Source organism: Elephas maximus, chromosome 22 (assembly GCF_024166365.1).
Source record: "Elephas maximus indicus isolate mEleMax1 chromosome 22, mEleMax1 primary haplotype, whole genome shotgun sequence".
In the NCBI taxonomy this organism is placed as follows: domain Eukaryota; kingdom Metazoa; phylum Chordata; class Mammalia; order Proboscidea; family Elephantidae; genus Elephas; species Elephas maximus.
Window position 1 is genome coordinate 17,552,483 of NC_064840.1, and position 27,221 is coordinate 17,579,703.

Consider the following 27,221-nt stretch of genomic DNA (forward strand, 5'->3'; position numbering starts at 1 on the left):
TCAACGAGATGGACTTACATATTGGCAGCAACAGTGAGCTCAAGCATAACAACGATTGTGAGGACAGCACAGGACCGGACAGTGTTTTGTTCTTCTGTGCATAGGGTTGCTGTAAAGTCAGAACCAACTTGACAGCACCTAACAGCACCAAGGTAGGGCAGGGAGTATGCAGACGTTTAACAGACAGTGAAGGCATGGGGGTGGCCGGTATCTACTATTCATTCAAGAAGTTTGGCAGTGAGTAAAAAGAGAAATACAGTGGTTGGTTGTGAAAGCAGCGGGGCTGAATGAAGTATTTCCCGGAATAGCAGAGGTGGAGGATAAGCAGCCAGAGAGGAGTAAGGATTGAATATTTAGAGATGGGCTGAGGCATTTTAAAGAGCTTAACTTTCACAAGGAGGAGAGTCCGGAAGTGAGGTGTCACCAGAAGGGGAGGGTAAGGGAGAAGAGACCAGCGGTGCCTGCCCTGGTGGGTGGCAGAGATGAAGGTTAGTGCACTGGAGGCCTGGAGGGACCTGTGAGATCCAGATCTCAAGACTGGTCAGTAAGGTGAATGCTACAGTTGCCAGGTAGTGGACAGCAAGGGAGGAAACACGGGCTTCCATCCTGCCAGAAGGTGCAAGTGGGTGGTAATTATGAATTTAGAGTGGACATGTAACTGAATGACAGGAACTTTAAATGGGGAGTCCAGATGGGGCACCATTCAACATGCTGGTCCAAGAGGGAAGGAGTGAATGAAATTGCACTGGGTCTCTCCCTTTGATGGGACTGAAAACTGGCCCTTTATCCCATGCCTGCATGCCTGCTATCATACAGGAGGCTTGGCAATGGGCATTGCCCTACCCTTAAGTAGTCCCCCAAAATCAAGGGAACATAAGTCCCTTGGTTGCAGGGACCGTGTCTTACTCATCTTTGGGTTCTCTGGGGAGCGAGCATGTGGTAGGAACTTGGGGTCTGCTGAATTAAAATTTAGAACTGGAAGGAACATCAGAAACAATCTAGGTGAACCCTTTCTTGAGTTTGCTTCCTGTGGGGCATGAGCCAAATGTGGGGCCTTTTGCTTTAACTCAGGTCAGTTGCTCCCCTGACACACAGTCACTAATCTCCAGACCTTTTGGTAGAATTTTTCTCCCCTCATGTTTTGGATTAGATCAGTGGTTTCCAAAGTGTGGTCTGGGGACCCTTAAAAGGGCCCTTTCAAAGAAAGGGTCTACAGGGTCAAACCATTTGCTTCTGAGTGTACAGTGGAGTTTTCTAGAGCCTGCATGACTATGATATCACAACAGACTGAAGGCAGAAGCAGATGGCAATCCAGACATTAAAGAGGCCTGCTAAAAAATGTAAAACTCCCATTCTTCTAAAATGTTTGTTTCGGGGAAGCAAGTATATTTGTTACGGATTTACACTAACATGTAAGGGTTTATTTTGAAATGAATTAATAGATACTTTTAAAGTTTTTCTGTTTTGATTTCTAAGATGATAAATATCAGTAGGTTAAATACACAAAGAAGAGCTCTTTGGGCTCAATTTTTCAGAGGGTAAAGGGGTCCTGCAGCCAGTGTTTGAGAAACGCTGGATTAGTTACTGCTGCACTCCAGCCTCCCACCTCCCTTTTGTATGCGACTCTAAACTGTAAAACCAAACCCGTTGCCATTGCATCAATTCCAACACATAGTGACCCTATAGGACAGAATAGAACTGCCCCATAGAGTTTCTAAGGAGCACCTGGTGGATTTGAACTGCTGACCTTTTGGTTAGCAGCCGAGCTCTTAACCACTGCACTACCAAAACCAAAAAACCAAACCCAGTGCCGTCGAGTTGATTCCGACTCATAGCAACCCTACAGGACAGGGTAGAACTGTCCCCATAGTTTCCAAGGAGCCCCTGGTGGATTCGAACTGCCGTCCCTTTGGTTAGCAGCCATAGCATTTAACCACTATGCCACCAGGGTTTCCACTGCACTACCAGGGCTCCCTAAATTCTAAGAAGGACTTGATTTAGTTTGCATCCCAGCCTTATCACATGACTAGGAGGCATGGCTCTGAGGGATTTTTACACATTTGACGTGACCAGCGTGCCATCTCAGCAAAGAAATCTCTCGAACACCAGAAAGTGACTTGGTATGTTCCATGCGGGCACACTCAGGAAACAATCTCACCCAGAAATCCCACTGAGGTGATAATCCTTGGACCAGTTTTTCCAGTTTCATGATCTTTGTTAATGTCAACGTCTACCCAACATCTACCATTCTACTGCAGGCAGTCGGGACTCTCCTAACAAAACCGAGGGGCAGCTCAGGACCTCTCCAAAAATTAATTGGCCTCCACCTCTTCTGAAAAGTGAAACCTGGCCACTCTGCTGAGCCACCCGCTGAAAACTTGACTAGTTTCTATTGTTGAATTCACCTTCCATGTTTTTTATAGAATGGCCCCTGGGGCTTGGTGACCAGGGAATCAAGAAATGCGTTTTTTTTCCAGTTCTGCTGCCAATTGGCTACATGACCTTAGAGACAATCCTTTCTATCTGTACCTTTCAGATTCATTAAACAAGGACAAGGTCCTTCTGACCCCTCCCTGTGTGTGTTGGGAGCCCTGACCTCAGTAAGTGCGTTATTGCCCAGGCAGACCCATCCACCTGCACGCCTCTCATTCAGTATTTTAGATACTCAAGCAAACCTGTAGCCGTCAGGTCCATTCTGACGCATAGCGACTCTGTAAGACAGAGTATAACTGCCCCATAGGGTTTCCAAGGAGCATCCAGTGGATTTGAACTGCCGACCTTTTGGTTAGCAGCCAAGCTTTTAAGCCACTGCACCATCAGGGCTCCATACTCAAGCACAGTCATCTTCTCAGTGAGCAATTCTCAATGAGCCTTTCTCTGAATGTGTTTTTTAGGAGACAAAAGAAATCTGATTTTCAGTTAGCAGCTTTTCAAGAGGTTAACAATACATGTGCAAATTCTGGGTCCAGCAGCTAATTCCAGAATAGTAGAGCACTATAATTGACACCCATTATGTAGTCAGAGGTGCCTACTGTTCAGCCTCTTTTCATTGACATGCCTCATTCTACTCACGTTATCCAGGTACCGACAGCCTCCTGTGTCCCTGGCCCTGTGTGGAGTGCATTACCTCATTCAACCCGTATAACAACCCTATGCAACCTGCATGGATGAGGAAACTTGGGCTCAGAGAGGTTAAGAACAAGTTCTAGGTCACAAAGCTTAATATTAAGCAGTAAAGGTTTAAACCTGACTTCTAAGTCCATGTGGCTCCACCGTACCCCACTACACTACAACCTGAAAGCAGTCTCTACGTTTCCTTAAAAATATTTTAGGACCTAGGCCTTTAAGTTAGACTGGTTCCCCTTTTCCCCTATTTTTCTAATTTAGAACGTCTTGAAGCAATTTAAGACACATCCACACAGAACCATACTTAGAAGAAAAACATTTCTAACTGCCAATCTTGTTTCAAAATCTACCCTCAATAAAACCATCTGTATCCGGATTCCAGCATACAGGGCGGTTCAGCCCTGCAGGTTCCTCGCCCTTCTCCCAAGCCCTCCAGCATCACAATCCGGGAAGGAACAGAACTTACCTGTCGCCTTGCTTCCTAGGAGGGATGTGAACCACATTGCACTAGCCCATGTTTTAAAATAACCCTGATTCCAGAGGCTCCCAGGGTTAGCTGAAGGGTTGGGGATGGTCTCGGTTTAATGAGAGTTTTCTCTGGATTAGCTAAGGGGACGTTCTGTCATTGGCTTTTAGTTACTTGGGAGAGAAAGATAAGACAGTCTCCTCTCTGGAGGATGACTGAAAGTCTTAATAATTTTAAGTCTTTCTCTATAGATCTTCCCCAACCAGTGTCCTATAAATGGGGCAAGATTAATCCCCCCAACCTGCAGAGCAGCTGTCTGGGTGAAGAAGCCCCTGGGCCAGGCAGCCAGAGCTGTCTCATCTAGTCACCTCACATCTCCCAGGTGTGCCAAGACGAGAATGTTCTAGAGGCACCCCTCTGAAGGAGAATGCTGATGCCTAAGCAGCCAGCACAGTAGAGGTCATGGAGGCTAAGAGTATGAGTTCTGGGGACAGACTGCCCTTTATTAGCCATATGACCCTGGGTGCACAACCTCTATGCCTCAATTTCCTCCTCTGCAAAATGGTAATAATGAGAACCTACTTCATAGGACTGTGGAGACGCGCTGCTGTAAAAGAAGAAAAAACCCACTGCCATCGAGTCAATTCCAACTCATAGTGACCCTGTAGGACAGTGTAACTGCCCATGGGGTTTCCAAGGAGCAGCTGGTGGATTCGAACTGCCAACCTTTTGGTTAGCAGCCTTAACGCTTAACCACTACGCCACCAGGACTGCTGAGAGGATAATGAAATAATGCCTAGCACATAGTAAGCTCAATAAATGTTATCATTACCATTAACCCCAAAAGGACGACTTTAAAGATGGATATTTCAGAGCTTCAATTCCAAAAGTCCTCGTTTTACGGATGTGAAAATTAAACTGGCCCAGAGAGGTTAAGTGACTTGCCCAAGGCCACAGCCCCAACCACCACCAGGGCATGGTTTTTGCTTCTCTGCTGTCAGGCTCCGTTTCCTTCAGGGTGCTTGGTCTGGGCTGCTGCTTTCTAGATTGCTGTCTCTGGCCTGATAAGGTCTCTATTGCCAGCTCCACAGTCATTTCTGAGACAGCCTTTCGCAGCTCACTTCCAGAGAGTGTGCACCCTCTTTCCGGACTCAGAGAATGCAATTCAACACACTCTGGAAGCCTTTGAGTCATCTCCATCTGTCAATCAACCTTCATCCATCTATTCTGAACAGAGAGAACTCACCCTTTTCCAGTTTCTGGAACTGGAACCTCGTGTTTTTCCCTTGGATTTTGCTTGATGAGTGTCTTCCACCTCTCAGTATGTGCGGTTCCCTTCCCAGTTTCAGACTGGGTCTGAAAGCCAGAGATGGATACCTAGTCTAAGTACCTAGTCTAAGATTCTGCAGGAAACACAACATAGTACCGGGGCCCCCACACAGCAGAACTTTCATAGCCCTTGCCATGGCTCATCTGCATAGGAGAACACGCATGCAGACAGCTTGCTGGACATATGCCCCAGGCAGCTGGAAGGCTGATGACCATCTGAGTCCTTAATGCAGGGCAGTTACCATGGCTACCAAAAGCTGCAACCATTGGCTGGTGTGGCTGTGGGGACCGACTCAGCTGATTTCTTTAGGTCCCTTCCACCCTGGGACTCTGCAATTACAGTGAGCCAGCTGAGCCCATGTCTACTGCAAGGAACTAGGAAGTCCTGTGACATAAGGCTCTGGCAGAGAAAGCAAGGATTTCATCAGAAGTACCTTAGAGGTCACCTTGTGTTCTGCATCACCAAGTATTGAGTCACCAGCCTACTGCATTTATTAAGAAACAGAACCTTTTTTTTTTTTTTTTTTGGTATAGCATTTTACACCTTTTACGGAGTATACTCGCTACCACCATTGTTTATTTCTCTTCCTCTTACAGCTCCAGCCAGTCATTTCGTGATAGAGGCTTGTTCCATATCATGACCAGGGAAATAACCCAGAAAATCTTGGGTCACTGGACCAGGTGGGGATGTGTGCATCACGAGCCTTCTAAGAATCAGGGGGAAGGAAGTCATTCATAAAGGAGGCAGATGCTGAATAGCAACTTTGGCTTCCTCTTGCAAGTCCTTTGACTAATGTGGTTTGTTCTTACTCCACAGAGGAGATGGATTCTCTTCAAAGCCTGACTCCCAGCAGCTCCCAGTCAGGAGAGAGCAGGGCAGTGGCTAGTTAGACTATGGCATCCTCCACACCAGAGATCACAGGCCTGACTCCTGAGACCTGACCTCAAGACAGACAAGTTTGTAGGTATCCACATGGCAGCACAGAGCAGGGGAAGGATGCCCAGAAACCCTATACCCATTGCTGTCGACTCCAACACACAGCAACCCTGTAGGACAGAGTGGAATTGCCCCATAGGGTTTCCAAGGCCATAAATCTTTACAAAAGCAGTTTGCCAAGTCTCTCTCCCACGGAATGGCTGGTGGGTTTGAACCACCGACCTTTCACTTAGCAGCTGAGCACTTTAACTGCTGTGCCACCAGGGCTACTAGAAAGCCTACTGGTCTGCTAATACTTACAAAAATAGCTGCAAACCTTTCCTTATTCCTGATGCATGTAGCTTCATGTTTAATGGATATTAGAAGATTAAAAAAAAAAAAAAAAAAACCGGCTTCTATCAAGATTAAATCAAAGCCTTTATTAAACACTCCTCCTTCTAACAGCCTGCATCTAAACCTATGCCCCTCCCCAGATATGTCACCAGCCAGGGCTGTGTGGGTACCATTTTCATATGATGGGTCAGATCCCATCAGGGTGTACACCAGCAAAAAGCCAAGACGAGACACCCCACACTGGGCAGCCCGCCACGGTTCTGGGCCCCACTCAGGATCTAGGCAAAAAGCTGCTGGCGCCCACTCTCGACCCTGTGTGGGTACCATTTTCATATGATGGGTCAGATCCCATCAGGGTGTACACCAGCAAAAAGCCAAGACGAGACACCCCACACTGGGCAGCCCGCCACGGTTCTGGGCCCCACTCAGGATCTAGGCAAAAAGCTGCTGGCGCCCACTCTCGACCCTGAGCTCAAGCACAGGAGAAGAGGAACTGGAAGTTTGACCCTCCTTGTTCCTGACCCTGCCACACCACACGGGGTGAGCAGCTCCTTAGCCACCATGTGGTGAGGTGTCCGCATGTGCTTTTTCTTCTCTTCTCCAGAGAAAAGGGTGTGAGATGGAGGAGGCAATCTTGAGTTGTGTGTGGGTTTGATTTAAGGCTTTGGCTGTGGTCTGCTGATATATTAAAATACTTTCTGGGAATGCCATCTCCTAAGCTCCCCATCGGAACAAACGTATTTTCAAAAATGAAAACAGTGACCAGGGATGTGGAGCCGAAATGCTGACATGGAGCTCAGTGGATGGGGCAGGGCCCAGCCATCAGGTCAGGATGGTGTCGTCCACCTGCTCCGTGGAGTCGGCCTGGCTGGCCAGCTTCCTCAGTGACCTTCGGTGGCACTCACTCAGCACCTCCAAACTGGCCACATCCAGAATCTTGGAGAGAGACTGCAGGCAAGGGTGGGAGAGAGGAGACGTAGTCAGAACATATGGCTCCAGACTTCTCCTTAAATCAAGTAAAAACAAAAATGAATGTAACCTTAGAACTAGTGCCACTGAGGTGGAATTTGGCGAAATGAGAAATGAGATGGGCCAGGGGAAAGCTGAGAAAAACACTCATGATGTTTTTCAGGTGGTGAGGTGCAGGTGGTTGCGGTTTTTAGAGCCTTAGGGCTGCCTGGGGGTAGGAGGCTGAGTGGACAGAGCTCTAGGCTTCAACTGGGCACCTTTACTTGGATCCGTTTTATAGCTTTGGGTGCCACGTGAGGATGTATTTGAAGAAAGAGCTCTGCCACTGAAAGATGTTTAGAAGCCACAGAAATGGAGGAAGGTGTGTTTCCAGGCACCAGGCCAGGCACCCGAATCACAAGCTGGTGCTCAGAACTAGCACACCTATGAGGTGGCAGAGAAGAGCAGGAGGCCTGAATACCGTCATGCAGAGGAAGAAATGCAAAGCAACTGCCTGCAGCACACCCTGGGCACACCAGTCCCAGGCTCCCACCTGGAACACCTCTTCACCCTGCCTCATCTTGAGGAGATTGACAATCGCCTGGTCACTGTAGGCCCTGACGCTGGTGTTTTTATCCTTGGTGTTGTCAAGGAGTGCCTTCAGAATGGGCTTGATGGCCTGGGGGTCCAGGGGAGGCAGCGGGTCCTTGTTTGCCCACCAGATCATCTTCTCGGCCACCAGCCTGATGTCACTGGATGGGTTCTGCAGACACTACGGACAGGAAGAGACAGACTTCCGGTGAGGCACACCCACTCTGTTTCTCTAATCACAGAGAAGCCCCAGTTCCTGGTCGGACACTCTCCATCCTGGAAACGGCCCCGACTATCCCCTTCCAACACGGTCCCCTCCTATGGGGAGGCGTGCTGCACACTCAGCCATCTGCTTTCCCATCTTGCCTCATCCACCTCTCCCCCGGGCTCACTACTCCAGGCCCACAGGGGGCTTTCACTTCCTCAAACATGCCATGTGCCTTCCTGCCTCAGGGCCTCTGCACTGGCCGCTCCCACTGCCTGGGACATACTTGCCCCTGGTGCTTTGCTCGGTTGGTTCTTTCTCATCCTGCAGGTCTCAGCTCAAATGCCATCTCCTCAGGGGCCTTCCCAAACAAGCCTATCTAAATGAGGGCCCTCCCATGGGGTTTCCTGCGTGTCTCTGACCCCAGAGATCCTGTTCATCTCTATGCCTTCAGGGTCTAGCCCAGCCGGGCACACACAGTGGGTGCTCAGTAAATAAATGCTGGATGAACAACTGAATGCAGGGTGAGGCTCACACGGGCCAGTCTAATCGGAGCCCCCATGAAGTTCTCAGTAGGGGCCTGGGGCCTGCAGGGTGGAGGCAATCACTTGTTGGAGGCTCACTACACACAGTAAGGTCTGTCCCCCAGCAGCACTCACATTGCCCAGAGCTAGCTGAAAAGGCAGAGTCCTAGGCCTGACCCCAGCTTACTAAATGCAGATTCTCATTCTGACTTGTGTGTACACAACAGTTTGAGAAGTGTACTGTATTACACCGGCAGCGGGAGCCCCACTGTCAAGAGTCCCCAGCTCCCCTATTTAGGGCCTTGCACCCAACACAATGCCCACACTAACAACGGTGCTGTGCCAGCTAAAGAAGGGAGGAAGGGAAAAGAAGATTTACTAAGATTTGAACCCAGACCAGTCCCTAATTTTACAACACCAGGGCCAGTAGGGTGCCTACAAAAAAAGCCTAAAATAGTGGCTCTTAACTTGGTTTGAACCAAGGTCTCCGAGAATATGACAACAAGTTAAACACTCTACCAGAGAAAAATACACATAGAAACATTTTGCATCCCACTTCCAAGGTTCCGAGATCTACTAAAGGCTCTCCCTGGAGAACTTCGAGTCTCAGCGTACATCTCTGGTGTTCTGTGATCCCAGGTCCTTCTCACACAGCCCAGGTTTGTGGGTCAAACCTAGTCCCTGCCCCACTCACCTTAATGAACAGGCTGGAGAGTCTGGCTGGCAACTGTCCGTCTCCTGTCTCAATGTGATATTTCATCAGAAAGCCCATGCCCCGGACCCCACTCACCGCAATGGGGATCTGTGGAAAAGTAAAGAGTAAATCGTGGAAGAGCTGGACAGGATAATTTCCCACTCCTTCTGCGGAGCGGCAGGGCTGGGCAAAGTCCATTCCCGGGGTCCCTGGCCCCTGGCTCTTCACCACCCATCTCAATCCTTATTGCTTTACACTGAAGACTCCGTGACAGCTCTCCTTCAGATAGGCTGCCCTGGCAACTGGGCAGATGAACAAAGTCTGAGTCGCTGGCTTCCGGGACTTTTCAATCTAGAAGGGACACCCTCTAACCTAAACTCATTGTTTAGATGATGACACTGGGGTCCAGAGAGATCACGTACTCATCTAAGCTTATAATAAGTGACCAGAAGAGGTAAAATTTGACCCCAGGCCTCTTAACACCCTGTCTAGGGTTTTCTTCCTTCCTGTGCTGTGTCAGCGAGGCTATGGCCATGGCCTTGTGGAGAGGGGGAGAGAGAGTGGGAGTGTCTGACTGCCCAAAAGCCTCACCCTGTCAGCCACAGCATTGCTGAGGATCATTTCCTGGACGTCATCGCTGTACCTGCCCGCACAGAGTCTGCAGGGAGCCACACTCACAGCCACTGACAGTGCTAGGCTCCGCCCGTGCCGAACCATCCAGTCGATGCCAGACACATCCGCTGGGGAGGGAGGACAAAACTGGGGTCAACTTGCACTTTACAGCAGGCCTCCACCCCCATGAAGTCGTGGGCCAGCCCCAGGGGCGGATTAACCAGTAAGCAAGGTACGCACGGGCTTAATTGTGTTTACTTACTAATCTGTAGTGCACAATTTCACATCATAGATGTGGTGAAACATTAGTAACTGATTGTGCAGTAGTACAGATTAGCAAGTAAGCACAAGTAAGCCCGTGTGCACCTTGTTTACTGGGTAATCCATCCCTGGCGAGCACCCTCTGAGACCCGTGTGCCGCCTGGGAACGAGAGGAAACCCCAGCCCACACTGTACACAAACCTCCCTTCTAACGTGGTCAGTTAAGGAGAGGTCTCTCACAAACCGCTTCAGATTTGGGCTGTGCTCTTTTAACAGAGACACTCAGAGTTACGGGACCAGTGAAAAGCCCATTTGTTTTTCCCAATTCAACAATTTCTACATGTGTAATTCTGTGACACTGATTGCAATCCTCATGCCGCGCAACCATTATTTTAACGTTTCCAAATTACCACCATCCATTTGACTTTGAACAGCTGGACTCTCAGGGAACAGGCAGTCTAGATACACAAAGGCCCTCTGAGAAGAAAGGGAGACATGGGCTCCCCCCCGCGTTAAGGGCCCAGGTCCCTGAAGGGCAACTCCCCGGTGTACAGAGAGACCTACCCAGCAGGCACTGCTGGAGGACAGTGTTAAGCTCCTCCTCGGTCAAAAAGGCACACAGCTCCCCCAAGCATCCAGCCGAGGAGATCCGAGAGTTGTCCTGATGGAGCAGAGAAGGGAGTGAAAGGCCGTGCAAGCAACGGCACAGCTCCAGGCACCCGGGCCAAGCAGCTACAAGGCCCAGAACCGAGGGGCAGAGGAGAAAGATAGTACAATCTGCTCAGGAGCTCTCATCTAAACCATCCTCACTCCAGGCTCCCGGCGCCAGACCGCCATCCGCTGAAACTGCCGCTTGGCGTGGAGTTAAGAATTACACAGCCAGCGCTTAATTATAGCTCACCCCAGCGTGTGTGCATATGGCGGACATCATCGCAACAGTAATGACAACTGTCTCTGCACAGCACCTTGCTTCGGAGGAAGTCTGAACGTTTTACATTTATTATCACAACTACCATCAACAGCCCTGGGCAGCGGGGGCGGGGCAGCTGGGAGAGACCATGGCGCCAGCACCAAAAGGGGAGCACCCGCCCACAGTCCCAGCGAAGTGAGTGCAGACAACCGCCTCGACTCCTCCCCCGCTGGCCTTACGTGTCCAGAACAGCCCCGTATTTTCCTACTGTGTCCATGTCACACGCCACCTCAGTTACTCTGGTTGGTCCAAGGACATCAAACTGAAGCCACCCTTCAACCCGAGGAAGATGGCGAAAGGCCAAGCATTGTCCCTCAGATTCAAAGCCAGGTACACAGCTGGCCCGTGCTGTTCCTCCCTAGCCAGCTGACTAGGGAATCCGGAGAGTGGATTTTAGCCTATGTGCTAGTTTATTAGGTATCCATCTCCCATCCACCTCCAAAAAAAACAGGGACCTCTGGGGAAGCTGATGTCAGGCCACCACCCTGGATTGCCACTTCCAACCCAAGTGGAAGTTCGGAGGTAGAGGAGGGTGTGGCCTGCTGGCCGCTTAGGCCTCTGGGCTCTAAGCAGAACCCCAGATACCAAACAAGGCCAAAGCTGGCTCTCTGACACCCACTCTCTCCAACTGGATCTATTTTAAACTCCAGTGTGGTGAGATGCAAATTTGTTTAATACTAACTCTTGCTCACGCTTGGCATGGCCCTGTAAAAGCCCAGACAGACTGTGATCAAGAGAAGCTAGATGACTCCGTCTGTACCCACAGAGAAGGCCCGAGGCCTTAATCAGGGAGCAGGTGGCTGGGGATTAGAAGCCGAATAGAGGAGCCCTGATCCGTGCAGCAGGATGATGGTGGCCCCATGTGTGAGCACATGATGGAGTGCAAGTGAGTCCCATAGCCCTCTCTCCAGAGATTAGCCCTACAAATGTAAATTAGGTCACCACACAGAGGGCTGTCTGTGAGAAGGGAGAGAAAATTCTTATCCACAGGCTCAACCCCCTCCTGAGCCCGCCACAGTGCTGGGCAGCCAATGGTACTTCAATGCTCCCCGTCTGGGTAAGGCAGGGTCATGAGAACGGATGCAGGACAGAAACAGGGGTCACAGGGCCCAGATACTGGGTTTCGCTCTACCACTCACTAGTGTATGGCCCCAGGCAAGTCTCACCTTCTAACTGAAGACGTCCCACCCACGGCACTACAGCACTAGAGATTATTAATTCCATCATGTTTCCCGATCTCTGTGACCATGCCTGCCTCACCTCTGGGCCAGGCCCAGGAGAGTGACTGTTCTTGAATAAATAAGTGAACTCCTTCATTTTACAAATGGGAAAAATGAAGGGCAGAGAGGGAACGTGACTTAAGTTCAGAGAGCAAATTATAAGCAACCTGGATTCTCTACAAACCTTACTTTCCTTATCTATTACATAGACTAATCAATATCAAAAATACCCACCCTGTCTCCCTCACAACCTGAGGAAATGTTTGGTCAACCATAAAGGGTGATACAGATGTCAGAAATCACTATTATCACTGACCATTTGGCAGCTGTACCAAGTTCTTCTAACACGAAGCAGATGTCAAACCAAAAAACCACTTGAGCCCACCAGTCCTGTGATCTATCCATGGCCTTACCTCATCATGTCCCAGCATGCTCAGTAGGAGTGAGATGGTGTTTTTCCGGATGACTGCATCCACTTTGGCCCCTGCTCCCTGAATCACAAATCGCAGGGCCTGCAGCATGGTGTCCCTGCAGAGCCAAAATAGCTGACTTAGATTGGGCTCCCCTTCACCTCTGTTCCCTCCCACGTGGACAGGTACAGCCTGAGTCAGGCTCTTGGCAGCTGCTTGGCCTCCTCACGGCACAGCTCTCTCCCCAGCATGCACCTGATGCCTGAGTCCTCCACAACACGGATTCCATTCACCAGCTCGGTGAAGAGTGGGTCCACCTTGACGTGGATGGAGATGAGCTTCCCCAGGGCCTCTGCAGCCTTCAGGCGCACGCCCCGGTTGGAGTCCTGAAGAGCTTTGGTAAAAGTGGTCTGCAACTGGGGTAGGAAGGGCTTCAGGGCAATCCCAACCTGTTTGAGAAACCCAGGCCCAAAAGACACAGCTGTGGTGGTGCCCAAACAGCAATCACAAACCGCCATGCGCCAACCCAGCCCTCACGCAGAGGCTAGGAATGGACATCCCATGCGAGAGGAGAGCCAGACGAGCCAGGCTTTGCTCAGTCTCCTCATCCATTTTCAGCACCCTTCATCACGCTAGAAGGAGGAGGCAGTGGCAGCAGGAGCCATCATCCAAAGGAGCTGTCTTACAGCCTTGGCTACACTGGTCTTGGCTCAGTGGATACCTGTCCATGTCTGAATGCATTACAGAGCAGAGCAGGCACGCACTGTCAGCATTGTTGACACAACTGACAGTTCTACTGGCAAGACAAGGAAATGGACTTAACAGCAGCTAGCAGCTGCTGAGCAGTTACTTCACAGGTTAGGCACTTTACATGTGGCCCTCAGAACAATCCCATGAAACAAGTGACCTCAGAAACTCCTCCCTGCGTACATGTGCACCCATCTAATTAAAAATCCAGTTTAATCTGTCATTATGTACAGGAAAAACAGGCGCACTCTTGATAAAATACAGATGTCTAAGACTAGGAATTTACTTATTGTTAAACGCCAAAGCAAAGTAGTTGTTTGGAGGTTCAATGCCACATAGGTCTGGAAGGGACTGGAGTTGGGGGGGTGCAAGATTTGCTGGAGCCATGCCACAGAGTGAAGCTGGTAAATCTGGGGTGACATGTGACTCACGGCCTAAGGGACAAGGGGCACGAGGTAAGGACTCCATTTGCGTCTAAACACCATGGAAAAAGAACAGTGTGTAACGCAAGGTAAAGATGATACATATCAAAAAAAGACTCAATTTTCCACAAAATGAGGCTGAAATTCAGAATCCCAAAAGGAAAATGCTACAAACTTTAAGGTAGTTTTTGCTTCCAAACCTCACGTAAGAATTTGATTATTTTCCCTCAACTGCCAATCTTGGTGCTGCTGTTTATGCTTTTTTAAATCTGAACGGTTTAATTATCACCCCGTGAAGCATCAGAAGTGGCTAATGTGTTGGGCCTTTGTCTCTTTCGCTTTTGGCAAAAACTGAAGCCATTTCAGTGGCTCACAGACTTCTTTCTCATTCTTTCATCATATTCTTCACATCTCTCATGTGGCCGTAATAAAAACTGAAGCATATTTAAACCATGTTTTAATTGTATTTACGTAGCGCTGAGTTTTTTCCTTTGAACCAGCAGTTCTTCAAAATAAAAGCAATTAGTGTGCGTCGAGGGCTTAGTGTATGCCAGGCATCGTACCCAACATTATTTCACGTAATGCCCACATTTAACAGCCGTTCGTGAGGTAGGCGGTATTATTACTCTCATGTTATAGGTGAGGAGGAAATAGGCTCAGAGGCTGTATGACTTTCCAAGGCCATTCAGGTCATATGAAGTGGAAGAACTTGGTATGGAACCCTGGTGTAGTGGGTCTAGAGTCCAAGCTCTTAACCCCCTCTGCTATACCATTTCCCCCAATGCAGCTGGCCCTCTGCTGCCATGGGACACCTCTGTCAGTCTCTTGCAGGCAGATCTGTTCTCTGAGACCCGAATGCTGAACAGCTTTTTCTTTTAGTCGCTCACCTTGGCCAACAAGAGGCTGAGTGTCTCGAGCAGAGCCGCCTTCACATTCCAGCTGAAGCGGTCTCCCAGGATGCGAATCAGAGGGCCAGTGATGCTGACCACAGAGGGCTTCAGGGCATCCGCTGAGGTCAGTCTAATCACCAGGCCTAAGGCTTTGGCTGCTTCCTCTTTCTGTTCCGGGTTGCCAGTCAGGACTCCTTCCCGCAACACTGGAAGGATGGAGGTTACTCCCTGACAAGAAAATCACACCTGTGAGTCAAGTCAAAGGCTCAGACCCAGGTGTCTCCCACTAAAAGCAAGGCGCTTAGCCACCCTCCCCTCAACTTCATGGAGGTACATTCAGGCTGACGGGTCCGCCTGACTGGGTGCTAGTGGGGGAACAGTGTCCAGAAAAGAGACCTATCTTAACTTGATGGTGACAAGAACTGCATGTAACTGAAGACAAGTGCCCCTTCCTGTCAGAGCAGGCTTCTCACACAGAGGTAGCATGAACCAGGCCACATGCCCCACTTGCTCTCGCTATGGTGGCCTCCACAGCCTATACCTAAGGCAGCATGAACCCTGTTCCCACACTGTCTGCGAAGGTGCTGATAGCACCTCAAAGTACTAAGCCAGCTGCCCTACCACAGGCTGTGACGGAGCAGAGGCAAAGCAAGGCCGCCTGCCCACAGCATCCTGCACCACGAGACCCAGGCTTACCCTCCTGGGGAGGCAGAACCCTGGCACATGCTCGCCTCTGCTCTCATTGCCTGCAAGCCGGATTTCTTTGTGCAGTTCTTCGATTAGCGTCAGCTGGTTGGCAGCATCCAGCTTCTGTGGGAATCCAGGGAAAAGCAGAGAATGTCAGAGAGTTCTAACAGCCCTCACAAAGCTGCTTCAAAATAATATTGGAGGGTGGGGGTAATAAACGAAATGGGCCATGAATTAACAAATGTTGAAGGCAGGAGTCTACTCTTACAAATGTCTGAAATTTCTATAATCAAGTGGCTTTATTTTTTTAAGGCTGCATATGGTTTATTACTGTTTCTGTTCCTACTATCAAGTAGGCTCTGACTCATGGCAACTCCATTACAACAGAAAAAAATGTCGTCTGATCCTGCACCATCTTCACCATTCTTCCTACGCTCAAGTCCACTGTTGCAGCCACCACGTATTCTGAGTACCCCCCGACCGAGTGGGCTCACCTGCTAGCACTATACCAGACAGTACTGTGATTCACAGGGTTTTCAGTGGCGAATTTTCAGGAGTAGATTGCCAGGACTTTCTCCCTAGTCTTAGCCTAAAGTGCCACTGAAACCTGTCCACCATAGATGACCCTGCTAGTGTTTGAAACAGGGTTACATAGCTTCCAGGAGCCCTGGTGGTGTAGTGGTTAAGAGCTTGGCTGCTAACCAAAAGGTCAGCAGTTTGAATCCACCAGCCACTCCTCGGAAAGCCCATGGGGCAATTCTTCTCTGTCCTATAGGGTCACTATGAGCAGGAATTGACTCGACAACAATGGGTTTGGTTTTTCGTACAGCTTCCGCCATCACAGCAGCACACAAGCCACCACAGTACAACAGGCTGACAGACGGGTGGTGGGATTTATTACTAGGCCTTATTAACTCGGGGCCAGGGAGTAACTTTCTAAGCACACCTAATGTCCAGTGATTGACAGAAAGGCTGACTCTCTCCCAGATTCTGATCAGCGGTGAGTGCTCAAAGTGGGGACAAGCGCCTGGGGGCTCAGCAGCCCCTCACCTTGGTGATGGCATTCAGGGCGTCCCAGCTCTCCTCCAGAACTACAGGGTTGGAGTCGTTGAAGAGGCGGATCAGGCCTGAGACCAGGCTCCGCAGGTGGTTGGTGTAGTCCGCCCTCGTGCGGGAACAGTAGATGTTGAGGATGATGGCGGCAGCCTGCCTCATGCCCACCTCAGGGCTACGGGTGGCTTCCAGCAGGTCCTCAATAATGATGCGTTGCCCGGCCTCGTCTTCCACAGACAGGATCACAGCCTGACAGTTGGCCATCTCCTAAACACCACAGGGTACACGAGCGCTGAGCACGGATCCTCCGCTGGAGGGCAGGGCAGTCGGAAAGCTCCCAGTGTGGCCATGATGGCTCTTACCAGCTGCTCCCCCGAAGTCCCAAGCTTCTCCTTCAGGGCCAACATGACCGCTGGGAGGATCACGCTGAGATGACGGGTCAGGGCATCGCCTGCCACAGACGAGAGGAATGCCAGGACCCGGGTATTGACAGGTGGTGTTGTCAGCTGGGAGAACAATGAATATCATCAGCTCATTGCATGCTAAGCACTCGTTACTAGGCTCTGGGAATAGAAGGGTGAGGAGGGACCCATCCCCACTGCCCAGGGCGGCATGTCTGCTCCATGGATCTCAGAGAACAGGGGAACTTCCTGCCTACAATACAGCCTATCATGAGCCTCTCCATGCTAATGCTATGGCTATGACTTGTGGGAGGAGGGTGTTCGCTGGGATTTACCTTGGGCACGAGGTAGGGTAGCACCACACGACTCTTGATGGCCATAACTTGCTTCAGACCGTCCAAGGCAAACTCTGACACCTTCTCGTCTTCCTGCACAGGGGGATGGGGAGAGCCCTGAGGAGCAGCTCTGTGCACATCTCTGCTATCTCCACTGGCGCTGCCAACATCCTTCCCCACTCTCCTCCCTCCCACTGCGGCCAGATTAATGTATGGTCAAAGGACAAGCACAAAGCCAAATCTGATCCTGCTGCACCCACCCCCTCTGGAGGGCCCACCTTCTGACTGCCTAGCAGGATAAGCCCCCGCCACATTCTGCTTCTGCAAAGACAGTGAAAACCAAACTGGCAGGTGTGTGGCAGACCCACTCACCAGCTGCTTCAGCAGAAACGGGAGAATGTCCTCCAGGGCCTGGTGACCAATGGTGGAGTGCAGCTGCTCGAAGGTCTTGGCCGCTGCCTCCCTGACCTCCTCCAACGGGTCACACAGAGCCTTCCTGGCCGTAGGCACGAGGGACTCAGAGAAATACAGCACCTGCAAGAACACAAACACCACTGTACTGAGACAAGGGGAAGACAAGGGCAGAAGAAGCCAGGGCTCCTGGTGAGGGAAACCCGGGCCCGGCCAGCACAACTTCCTTTGCCTGACTTTTCTTTTTATTCAATTCTTTATTGGGAAAATGTTCAAATATAAAAAAGCAAAGAAGATATGTAATGTACCCCCACGTATTAAGAATCAATAGCTTCATTTTTTTAGGTGAATTCTCTGATGCGCCCCACGTCCTACAACAAGTCCAATCACCTTCACCTGGCAAGGCCCTTCATGACCTGGCCTCCTCTCTCCCTGGACTCTTTCTTTTGCTTATCCTCTTGGAAAACTCCAAGTCCTTCTTCAAGTCTCAGCTCAGATACTTCCTCCTCTATGAAGTCTTCAGCTCTACAGTGGGATCAGTGATGGCTCTCTGCTCCCTTTGGAATGAATTCCATTCTAGTAAAGCTCACTCTGAATTCTAGATACTAGTTGACACGTCGGCTTCACCACTGGACCGTGGGCACCTTGCTGGCAAGGACTCGGCCTCTGGGGCACTTGGTAACTATTCAATGAGTCACAACTCTGTTCTTGCTAAAGGCAAATATAAAAAACAGATCTAATTCGTACATTAATACACACAGAGAAGAGAGACCCCGTAAATCAGACTAGGATGCTTGGACTGAGCAACCAGCTACTTGCTTACGTTTCTCCCTGGCCACCTAATCAGTGGCTTTGGTGCTTTCATCTACACTGAGAGACTACATGCTCAACCTACTTCCCAGGGATGTTTCGAGGATCAATTACCTTAGAAAGCAATGTCAGTGTAAAGTACTCCAAAGCTCTCGAATATTGCTACTATGGAAACAGTATCATTACTACAGACAATACATTTCCACCCACGGGGTACTTAAGCTCTCACCTACTCCACTCCTTCTAAGAATGAGCGCAGACCTCTCCCGCTCCCCACCGCTCTCCACCTGGCACTCATGCACGCCTTCCTTTCTCTGCCGAGGAGGTACCACACATCTTAATTACACCCAAGAGGAGACACGGAGTGGAGTGATCTGGCATAACCTCAGGAGAGGTAAGAGAAGGCTCACCTTCACTCACCAAAGGCCATCTGAGGCCTCAAATCACTTATTTCTTAGCCTGTGAATCTGGTAGGGAAGCTCAGAGGAGGGACACTGAAGTCCTGTAGGGCCTAGCCAGCACCCACTCTCAGCAGTGCCCCCGGAGAGAGGTTCTCAGGTCTCTGAGGGCAGGGCAAAACCTCTCGGGCTGAAGCTTCTCCTGGTAGCCACCCTCCCCTGCCCTGAGTCGGGTCACCAGGGCCCAGGGCCCTCAGGAGATACTCACGGCGTCGCGGCTGGTGGACTTCATGATCTCGCTCAGCCCGATGCACACCCCCTGCCTCTCGTCACTCTTCGGAGACCTCAGGCCTTCCTCAAGGATGGGGATGATCTCGGGGAGGATCTTCTCCCCTAGCTTCCGGACCAGGTCTCCCAGCGTCCTCGCTGCGATCTGTCAGCAGGGATCAAGTCAGGACGGCACCTCCAGAATGAGACCTCTAGAACCTCCTGGACTTTATGTGAGCCACTGGCTTAACTTCCCCAAGTGCTCCTACCCCTAAAGAGGTCCGAGTGTGCTTGCAAAACACTACAAAATAAAATACACAAGCAAGGGCAAGAGCCGGCACCTGATACGTGAACATGACGTTCCATGTGCTCCACAGTCAAGGGCCAGTATCCCTGGATTTAAAACTGCAGCCTAGAAGTTACTGAAGCTTACGCCCTTGCTCCAGGGAAGCTGAATTTGGAACAAACGCTTTAAGTAAAAAAAAACAGTTCTCTCCAAGGCCTCATGAGCCTCAGGGCTCTTTAGGGCCAAATACACAATGTGCTTGCCAGGGATGGGGTTAGAAGAGGGGTAATGCAGACTGGAAGAAGTGATAAGCAGTCCAGGTTGGGCACCTCCTCCCAACCACTGACCATGGACGGCCCCAGCCCCCGCTCACCAGCCTCATCTCACACCATCCTGGCTCCTCCCTGCTTTCTCACTTCAGCCACACTGACCTATGCTCAGCCCCACATTTGCCATGTTCCCACCCACCACAGGGCCTTTGCACATCCTGTTCTTACATCTGAAGCACTATATCTCCTCTGCCTAGAACAGTCTTTTGCCATTTTCCTAGTTAATGCTTACTCATCTTTCATCTTTAAACATCCTGTCTTCTGAGAAGCCTTTCCTGGCCCCCTGGGCTAAGTCAAATGCCTCTATTTATAAGCATTTGTACTGCCATGTAGCACTTGCCACAACTGCATTTTACAACTGTATGACTACTTGGTTAATGTCCATCTCCACTACCAGACTGTAGCTCCCCAAGGCTTAGGAGTGAGGCTGCCTTTATCCTCCATTATATCCCCAGGTTCTAGACCCCTGCTTAGTTAGTACCTACTACATGCTTGACACATAACGAATGAATTAGTAAATAAATAAAGGGCCTGGGTTAACTTCTGGCCTAGCCCCTCTCTCTCCCTAGTTTCTGCAGGCCCAGCTTTCAAGGGTCTGAAGGGAGTCGTCAGGTGCTGCTGGGTCAGAAGCAAGGTCTGAGAGACTTACTGTTCTCTTATCCGCACAGGTGCTGGCCAGGAAACCAAGCAGGAGCCCGAAGAGGGTGGGCAGGATTTCACGCAAGGTACGGGGGGTATTGGAGACCACAATCTTCCAGACGTGCAGAGACGCCTGCCTCACCACCAGCTGGGTATCCGAGCGGCCCATGTACAGCCCTGCCAACACCCGGTTCCGCCGATCTACCCCCAGGGCGGTGATGATTGCCTGCGGCCAGTGGTGGCACAACGGAACAGAGCACATAGGGTGTGAACAGAGCACAAAGCCTCCACGGCAGGCGTGCCAGGGCTGCCAGCCCCCAAGTGACCCGACCACCCACAGAGGGAGGAAAACCAACCCAGGGCAGGCACCTTGTTGGACTGGGCAGTTCCAAAGTTATCATCTTCAGAGGCAGTTTCCGTGGTCATTTTCCCAGTGACACCTGAGATGTGGAACAGGAGGTCCCCAAGCAGCTGAACAGAGCTGAACCTGAGAAGGATGCCAAGCACAGAGTCACACAGCTGCAAGGGACAGTCTCACAACCAAGCACTGCACAGAAAAAAGACTAGAAGGAAATGCCCTCAAATTAAAGGCGGTAACCTGGAAATGGGAGAAGAGCTACAAACGACTGTCATTTCTTTACACTTTCCCGCATGTTTTCCAAGCTTTCGACTACTGAACACGTGTGTAACTTTTATAATGGGAAAGAATAAACATTTTTAAAAAGCATCCAAGTGATGGAATCATGGAGACTCTACTTTTCAGTATGTTTAATTTCTATAATAAAAGTCACAAAGAAAGAGAGTGCACACAAAAGGGAAGCATTAACAGGAAACCAGGAATCCTGACCAACAGAAATGGACGAGCCAGGAGAGGCCTAGGCGATAAACTTTCTTTCTTGTCGAATTAAATAAGGCTTCATTTTTAAAGTTATAAAAATAATAGTCATACTCAGACTAAAAATTCGTGAAATACGGAAAAACATAAACAGAGTTAAAACAATCACCAAAACTCCCACCATCCAGGCAACCAAGCACTCTGTGACACCCTTGTCACACATATCCCTCTTCACCAAGACAGGCGCCCAACCACACACGAAATGAGAAACAGGCCCGCACTACACGTGTGGGACCATAGCCTACACTGTGCCGGCAACAGGAGGTCATGGGCTCTCTGTGTCAGCTCATACAGTCCTATAAGATTATTACCATTATTTGACTCAAAAAAAAAAAAAAAAAAGACCACTGCACGGATGTGCCAATCTCCAGTTTTTCAAATGATAAACAATACTGCAGCAAATATCCTTTTAGATGAATCTTCAAGCACCTGACCAAATACGTCCTTGGAATAAATTTCTAAAATTGGAATTTCCAGGTTAAACGGGTACCCATGTTTGCAATTTTAATACAGCTAGAAGACTGGATAGAGAAATCTTTCAAAAAGAGAATCAGGATGAAGGCTTTGCTACACAAAATGGTAGAGTTACAAAATGGTTAAAAGCAAGGGTCTAGAAAAAGCTGAAAAGAGTTCCTGGCAACACTCTGCTCTCCATTTCTCAAGTGGAGTTCCAGATAGCAAAGAGTGGGTTCCCTATTCGCACCTTATTCTCCAGAGGTCATCAAACAGGCCCTGCTCCAGCTGGGGCAGCAGCAGGGCAATGGCCGTCTCGGCGTACATGGAGATGACCCGCTGGCCTGCTCGCAGTGCTGTGTCACGCACAAACTCGTTCTCATCAGCAAGAGCCTGTGCACAAAGAGGGTTGGTCAACCAGGGCAGCCTAGACTCAAAGGAAGTGGGACTCCCAAATTAGCAGGAGGAGGATGCCTGCCACCCGGCCCCCAACAGCAGGGAGCCACCAGCCCTTCAGGAGAAGACATGCACCCTGCCTCCCTCGTTAGCACCATCCTCAGCATGTTCACTGGTACCTACTTTGAGGATACAGGGGATGATGGGCCCCACGTAGGGCGTAAATTTGTCCCCAAAGGTGATGGGCAGGTAGTTGAACATCATGATGTAGCCATCTCGGACGTGGGGGGCAATGTCCACTTTGCTGGCTGTAGCCACTATTTCCGGCATCAGTTTCTCCAACTTTTCCACCCCCAGACCAGCCATGACCTCAGCCAATCCTATAAGAAGACAGAAGGAAATGAACCACTTGGACATGAAGGCCCCGAGAGGGAATTCCTGGTCTGGCCTCGGCTGCTCCGGCCTCACCTTGCGCAGCACCAGAGCGGTCCACGGAGCTCTGCTCATAGGTCAGCGTCTCCATGAGCCACGGCAGCAAATCCTCAAAGCATGACTCCCCCATGCCCTTCACCATGGCCCCAAGAGCCTTTGCAGACACCGTCCGCACCTGTAAGGCAAGCAAGATCAAGGACGGGGATGAGACACAGCGCAAAAAGGCAACCATGTAGGAGCAAGGAGGGGCCCCTACGGTCTCCTTCCCTCTACCAGACAGACACAAAAACCGCTTATGGGAATTCTCAGGAATCCATTTTCTGAGGCCTAGGCTGAAATAATGAGTCCCCCACTCCCCTCACTAGACTCACCTCAGGCACAGGGTCCAAAAGGGATGCTTTCAGGCCAGGCGTCACGCTTGGCAAGTAAGGAGCCAAGTCCTGCAATGACATGAGAAGGACTGCTGCTTTCTCTGGGCCTGTTCTGTGGTGGACCCTGACCTCACCATTCTGCTGAGAAGGAGCACTCAAGAAGAGCCCCGGCAAGAAAGCCTAGCAGCTCACAGAATAGATGAGGAAAGGTAACTGATGAAGCACTCCTCGCCAGTTTCCTTGAAGGTCCCATGCAATTGCTAGAGGAAACCTATCAAGGACCCAAGAAGTGAACCCAGGACTACCCTCAACAGATCAAACAGGCACCTATACAGTTCAGTGCTCTTACACTTCCTGCCCTTCTCCTGGGACCAAGACCTGCTCAGCCTCCAGAATCTTTAGGAAATGAAATTTCTGGTACTTTCCAAATTTCGTTACCATTTTCTTCACCTTAAAATGTTTGTGTCTCTTGATGTACCATTCAGCTTTGGGGAATAATTTCAAATATAGAAAAAGCCTTATGCTCTCTGCGGCATCATTTAAAATAGCTAAAAACCTTGGCAACTATATGACTGGCGATAGAGCTATATAAGGTATGGTACATAAACTTGTTGGTATATTATGTAGCTCTTAAAAATCCATTTTATGAACTACTTGCTGTAACTGGAAATAAGTTAATATTCAGGAATGTAATAAAAAAATTAACAGTAATTGTTTTGGTGTTGGGGGACTTAAGGATAAAATTTTTTGTTTTTCTGCTTAACTTCCCAAATTTTCTATGATTGACATGGTGACATTTCCATTTTTATCTTCTTTTCCTGGGAGATGCAGAGCTGTGGTAGACAGTGAGATCAGACATGCAATCTTTGGGGAGCAAATAAACAAATAAAACACATTTCCCAAACAAGCCTCATTTCCTCTGGGTGACCTCCAGAAGCCCACACTTGTGACAAGCAAGCATCGCAGGTTGTCAAAGGAGCAGCCACTTTACCAACACTCCTGAAAGCTCAGTGAGGAGCTGGACCTATCCTCCACCCCAGTCCGCACAAGAGGCCCAGTGGGACAGGCCTCAACTGAGTACGAAGCCAAGAAACACCTGAACCACTGTTACCTGCAAGATGCCCAGAGAGTGTAGATTTCTTCTACTCCCTATTCTCCAAAAATGGCCCACTTCTCCTCCCCAACATAGCCAGGGACCAAATATCAACATCCCTTCCCGTCTGCTGTGGGTAGAGACTCTGTGCCCCAGCCCCAGCTGGGCTGTTACCTTCTGGTCTGTCAGGGAGTACATGTTGCCGATAATCTGAGCTGCCATCTTCCGCGTGTCTGTAGAACGATCCTGGAAGGCTCTCTGAACGATAGGCATGATGAGGGCCAGGGACGGGGCATCAATGAAGTGGACAAACTTGGTGTCCAGCAGGGTCTGCAAGCACTTCTGTGTCTTCCTGGACGGGTCCGTCAAGGCATCCAACAGGACGGGGGCAATGGCTGTAGGTGCCAACAGGGGAGGGGTGGGTTTGTACAAGTCTATCGAGAGGCCAAGCCAGTGGCCCCAGAACCAGCGTGGATCAGAGAGGAGGGAGCCCTGGGACCCCTCCTCCCCGAGGCCCCACAAGCTGCCAGCTGAGGAAGCTAGCCTGTCTGCTAAGAGCCACCCTCACCCCACCAGCAGGAAGCTGAAGACGCTGTGTGGAGGCAGCTGCCATCCCTTTACACTGTGGAGCTGAGACTGGCGGGGCACCTGTGGGCTGGTTTCAGTGGGCAATGAGCTGCAGCCACAGTGCGAGCAACCCAGGCACCAGGGACTTTATGCTGGAAGCAGCAACTCAACCGTGGTTTTGTGAAGAAAACTGTTTTGAGACACCAAAGGCCCCTGAACCAGTGGTGGGAGTGAAGTCCAAGGTGGTCAGAGCAGCTACACGCAGATAAAACGAGCTCTCAAAGTTCTGCATAAACAAGCCCAGCCCAGGGAATTCCATGAGACGAATACCTGGATTGTCTTATCCACAAGCCGAGGGAATCTAACTACAATAAAGACCCATGCTGATCAACAATAAAAAACAACCCAATTTTAAAAAATGTAAGATTTGAATAGAAATTTTTCCAAAGAGGATATGCAAATAGCCAACAAGCACATGAAGAGACGTTCAACATCATTAGTCATTAGGGAAATGTAAATCAAAACCAGGAGGTGCCACTTCACACCCACTAAACCAAACCAAACCTGCGGCCGTGAATCAATTGAGACTCATGGCGGCCCCATGTGTGTCAGAGCAGAACTGCTCAATAGGGTTTTCTAGGCTATGACCTTTATGGAGGAGCCCTGGTGATACAGTGGCTGAGAACTCAGCTGCTAACCAAAAGATCAACAGTTCGAATCCACCAGCCACTCCCTGGAAACCCTATGGGGCAGTTCTACTCTGTCCTAGAGGGTCACTATGAGTCCGAATTGACTCGACGGTAATGGGTTTAGGTTTTTTATGGTTTGGAATCTTTACAGAAAAGAAGTCCTGGCGGCACAGTAATTAAGCACTCAGCTGCTAACCTAAAGGTCGGCAGTTCGAACACACCAGAGAAGGATGTGACAGTCTGCTTCCATAAAGATTACAGCCTTGGAAGCCCTGTGGGGGAATTTTACTCTGTCCTGTGGGGTTGTTACGGGTCAAAACTGATTTGACGGCAACAGGTTTAACCCTGAAATTAAGGACCACTGGTGGCACAACGATTAAGTGCTCAGTTGCTAACCGACAGGTCGGCGGTTTGAACCCACCAGCCGCTCTGCAGGAGAAAGATGTGACGGTCTGCTTCCATAAAGATTACCGCCTTGGAAACTCTATGGGCCAGTTCTACTCTATTCTACAGGGTTGCTATGCGTCAGAATCAACTTGACAGCACACGACAACAACCATCTTTACGGAAGCAGATAGCCAGGCCTTTCTTTCACAGCACCGCTGGGTGGGTTCAAAACATCAACCTTTCAGTTAGTAGCTGGGCATTTAACCACTGCACCACCAGGGCTCATTTTATACCCACTACTATGATGACTAAATTCAAGAAGACAACAACAAGTACAAACGATGACGACTGCTCTGGACCAGTCGGAAAACAGACCGCTTCCATACAACCTCAACTAATTATTCCAGGAAAAGGGTGGCCCACCTAGGACTTAGAAGTTAATTCACTGCGGACATATGTGCCCTCTCAGGGCAACAGCCTGGGTAGGTGCATCTTCCCTGCAATGTCCAAGGGCAGGGAGAGCCAATACAAGGGCCCCTGTGGAAAAGACATACCCAGGATCTCCGGGTTCCTGATGACGGAGCCGATCTGCCTTAGCGCCTGCTGTCCAGCCTTCTGCACTTTGACGTGAGAGTCAGTCAGCACCTCCGTGAGCTTGGGCACGATGTTGGGCAGGCAGGATGACAGCTGCTTTGGAGCACAGTACGCCATCGCCCCGAGCAGCTCCACTGACCCTGCAGACAGACACACACCCAGCACTGGACCCACTGAGCACAGACCTGCAAGTCACATGGGTGGGCTGCATGGGCAAGGGGTGACCAGCCTGCTCCTCTGCAGGCCATGCTCACACCCTCCCTGGGAGGGGCCAGAGGGGCTGCCTCCAGCAGAGAGTACAAAAGGCTCCTGGGGCCTGCTAAGCCATGGGATCCTGGCTGAGAAGCAGTGCAGTGTGGGGGAAAGAGGTGAGACCGGGCTGAGGGAGGCCAGGTTCACTCCTGGCGGGGATCAAAGGCTAACTCACTTCATATCTCGGGCCTCGGTTTCCCCACCCACAATTGAGGAAACAGATTTACAGGTGTGATTTTTCAAACAATATAGAACCAAGTCTGAAGGACCAAGGAAGAAGCCAATTGGAGAGCCCCAGACTAGACGCCGCCCAAACTAAAGCACCTGCTGTGTCTTTTGCGTACAAGGTTCCAGAAAAGACTCTCTCTTTTAGAAGAATTTTAATGGGGAAAACAGCTTTAGAGTCACAGAACCAGGTGATTTCAGAGTCCAGCTTTAAAGCCCTGTGATTTCATGACCTGGGGTTGTGGCTCCTGTCCTGTGCATGGGAATGCACAAATCACACAAAGATGGAGCTGCCCAAGGGCACCGAGTCTTGGCCTTTTCCCTGGGCTAGGGACTGAGGGCCACATACAGGACAAGGGCTGCCCATGACTTGGATCCCTACAAGGGTACTTTCCAAAACAGGAAGTTGAGGAAGAGGGGCAGGAAGGGAGTGGTTTACCAGCTTTGGTCCTCCAGGATTCCTCCTCCAGGGCAGCCAATAAGGAGGGGAGCACCAGCTTCACCCCGTGAGCACTCAGGTTGCTCATCACAGCCTTGGCACAATCATCTGCAGCCTCAAGGGAGGA

The 27,221-nt window shown here is 50.2% G+C and overlaps 1 protein-coding gene across 2 annotated transcripts in view; it reads right to left on the bottom strand.

Moving 5' to 3' along the window:
* Positions 1 to 5,473: 5,473 nt before the first annotated feature.
* The window catches only part of GCN1 (GCN1 activator of EIF2AK4), a 67,625-nt gene continuing 45,877 nt past the window's right edge, over positions 5,474 to 27,221 (bottom strand). For both annotated transcript variants that reach the window (XM_049865437.1, XM_049865438.1), the window contains 23 exons: positions 27,095 to 27,209; positions 26,139 to 26,318; positions 24,116 to 24,336; positions 22,849 to 22,917; positions 22,514 to 22,652; positions 22,229 to 22,425; positions 21,900 to 22,042; positions 20,671 to 20,788; positions 20,312 to 20,527; positions 19,049 to 19,213; positions 17,534 to 17,695; positions 17,162 to 17,254; positions 16,788 to 16,931; positions 16,423 to 16,692; positions 15,382 to 15,495; positions 14,683 to 14,913; positions 12,882 to 13,075; positions 12,630 to 12,744; positions 10,591 to 10,687; positions 9,745 to 9,893; positions 9,154 to 9,261; positions 7,693 to 7,911; positions 5,474 to 7,139 (listed from right to left, as the gene is read on the bottom strand). In XM_049865437.1, the coding sequence (XP_049721394.1) occupies positions 7,014 to 7,139; positions 7,693 to 7,911; positions 9,154 to 9,261; positions 9,745 to 9,893; positions 10,591 to 10,687; positions 12,630 to 12,744; positions 12,882 to 13,075; positions 14,683 to 14,913; positions 15,382 to 15,495; positions 16,423 to 16,692; positions 16,788 to 16,931; positions 17,162 to 17,254; positions 17,534 to 17,695; positions 19,049 to 19,213; positions 20,312 to 20,527; positions 20,671 to 20,788; positions 21,900 to 22,042; positions 22,229 to 22,425; positions 22,514 to 22,652; positions 22,849 to 22,917; positions 24,116 to 24,336; positions 26,139 to 26,318; positions 27,095 to 27,209 (3,585 nt within the window). In that variant the 3' untranslated portion in view covers positions 5,474 to 7,013. The remainder of the gene's footprint in view (positions 7,140 to 7,692; positions 7,912 to 9,153; positions 9,262 to 9,744; positions 9,894 to 10,590; positions 10,688 to 12,629; positions 12,745 to 12,881; positions 13,076 to 14,682; positions 14,914 to 15,381; positions 15,496 to 16,422; positions 16,693 to 16,787; positions 16,932 to 17,161; positions 17,255 to 17,533; positions 17,696 to 19,048; positions 19,214 to 20,311; positions 20,528 to 20,670; positions 20,789 to 21,899; positions 22,043 to 22,228; positions 22,426 to 22,513; positions 22,653 to 22,848; positions 22,918 to 24,115; positions 24,337 to 26,138; positions 26,319 to 27,094; positions 27,210 to 27,221) is intronic.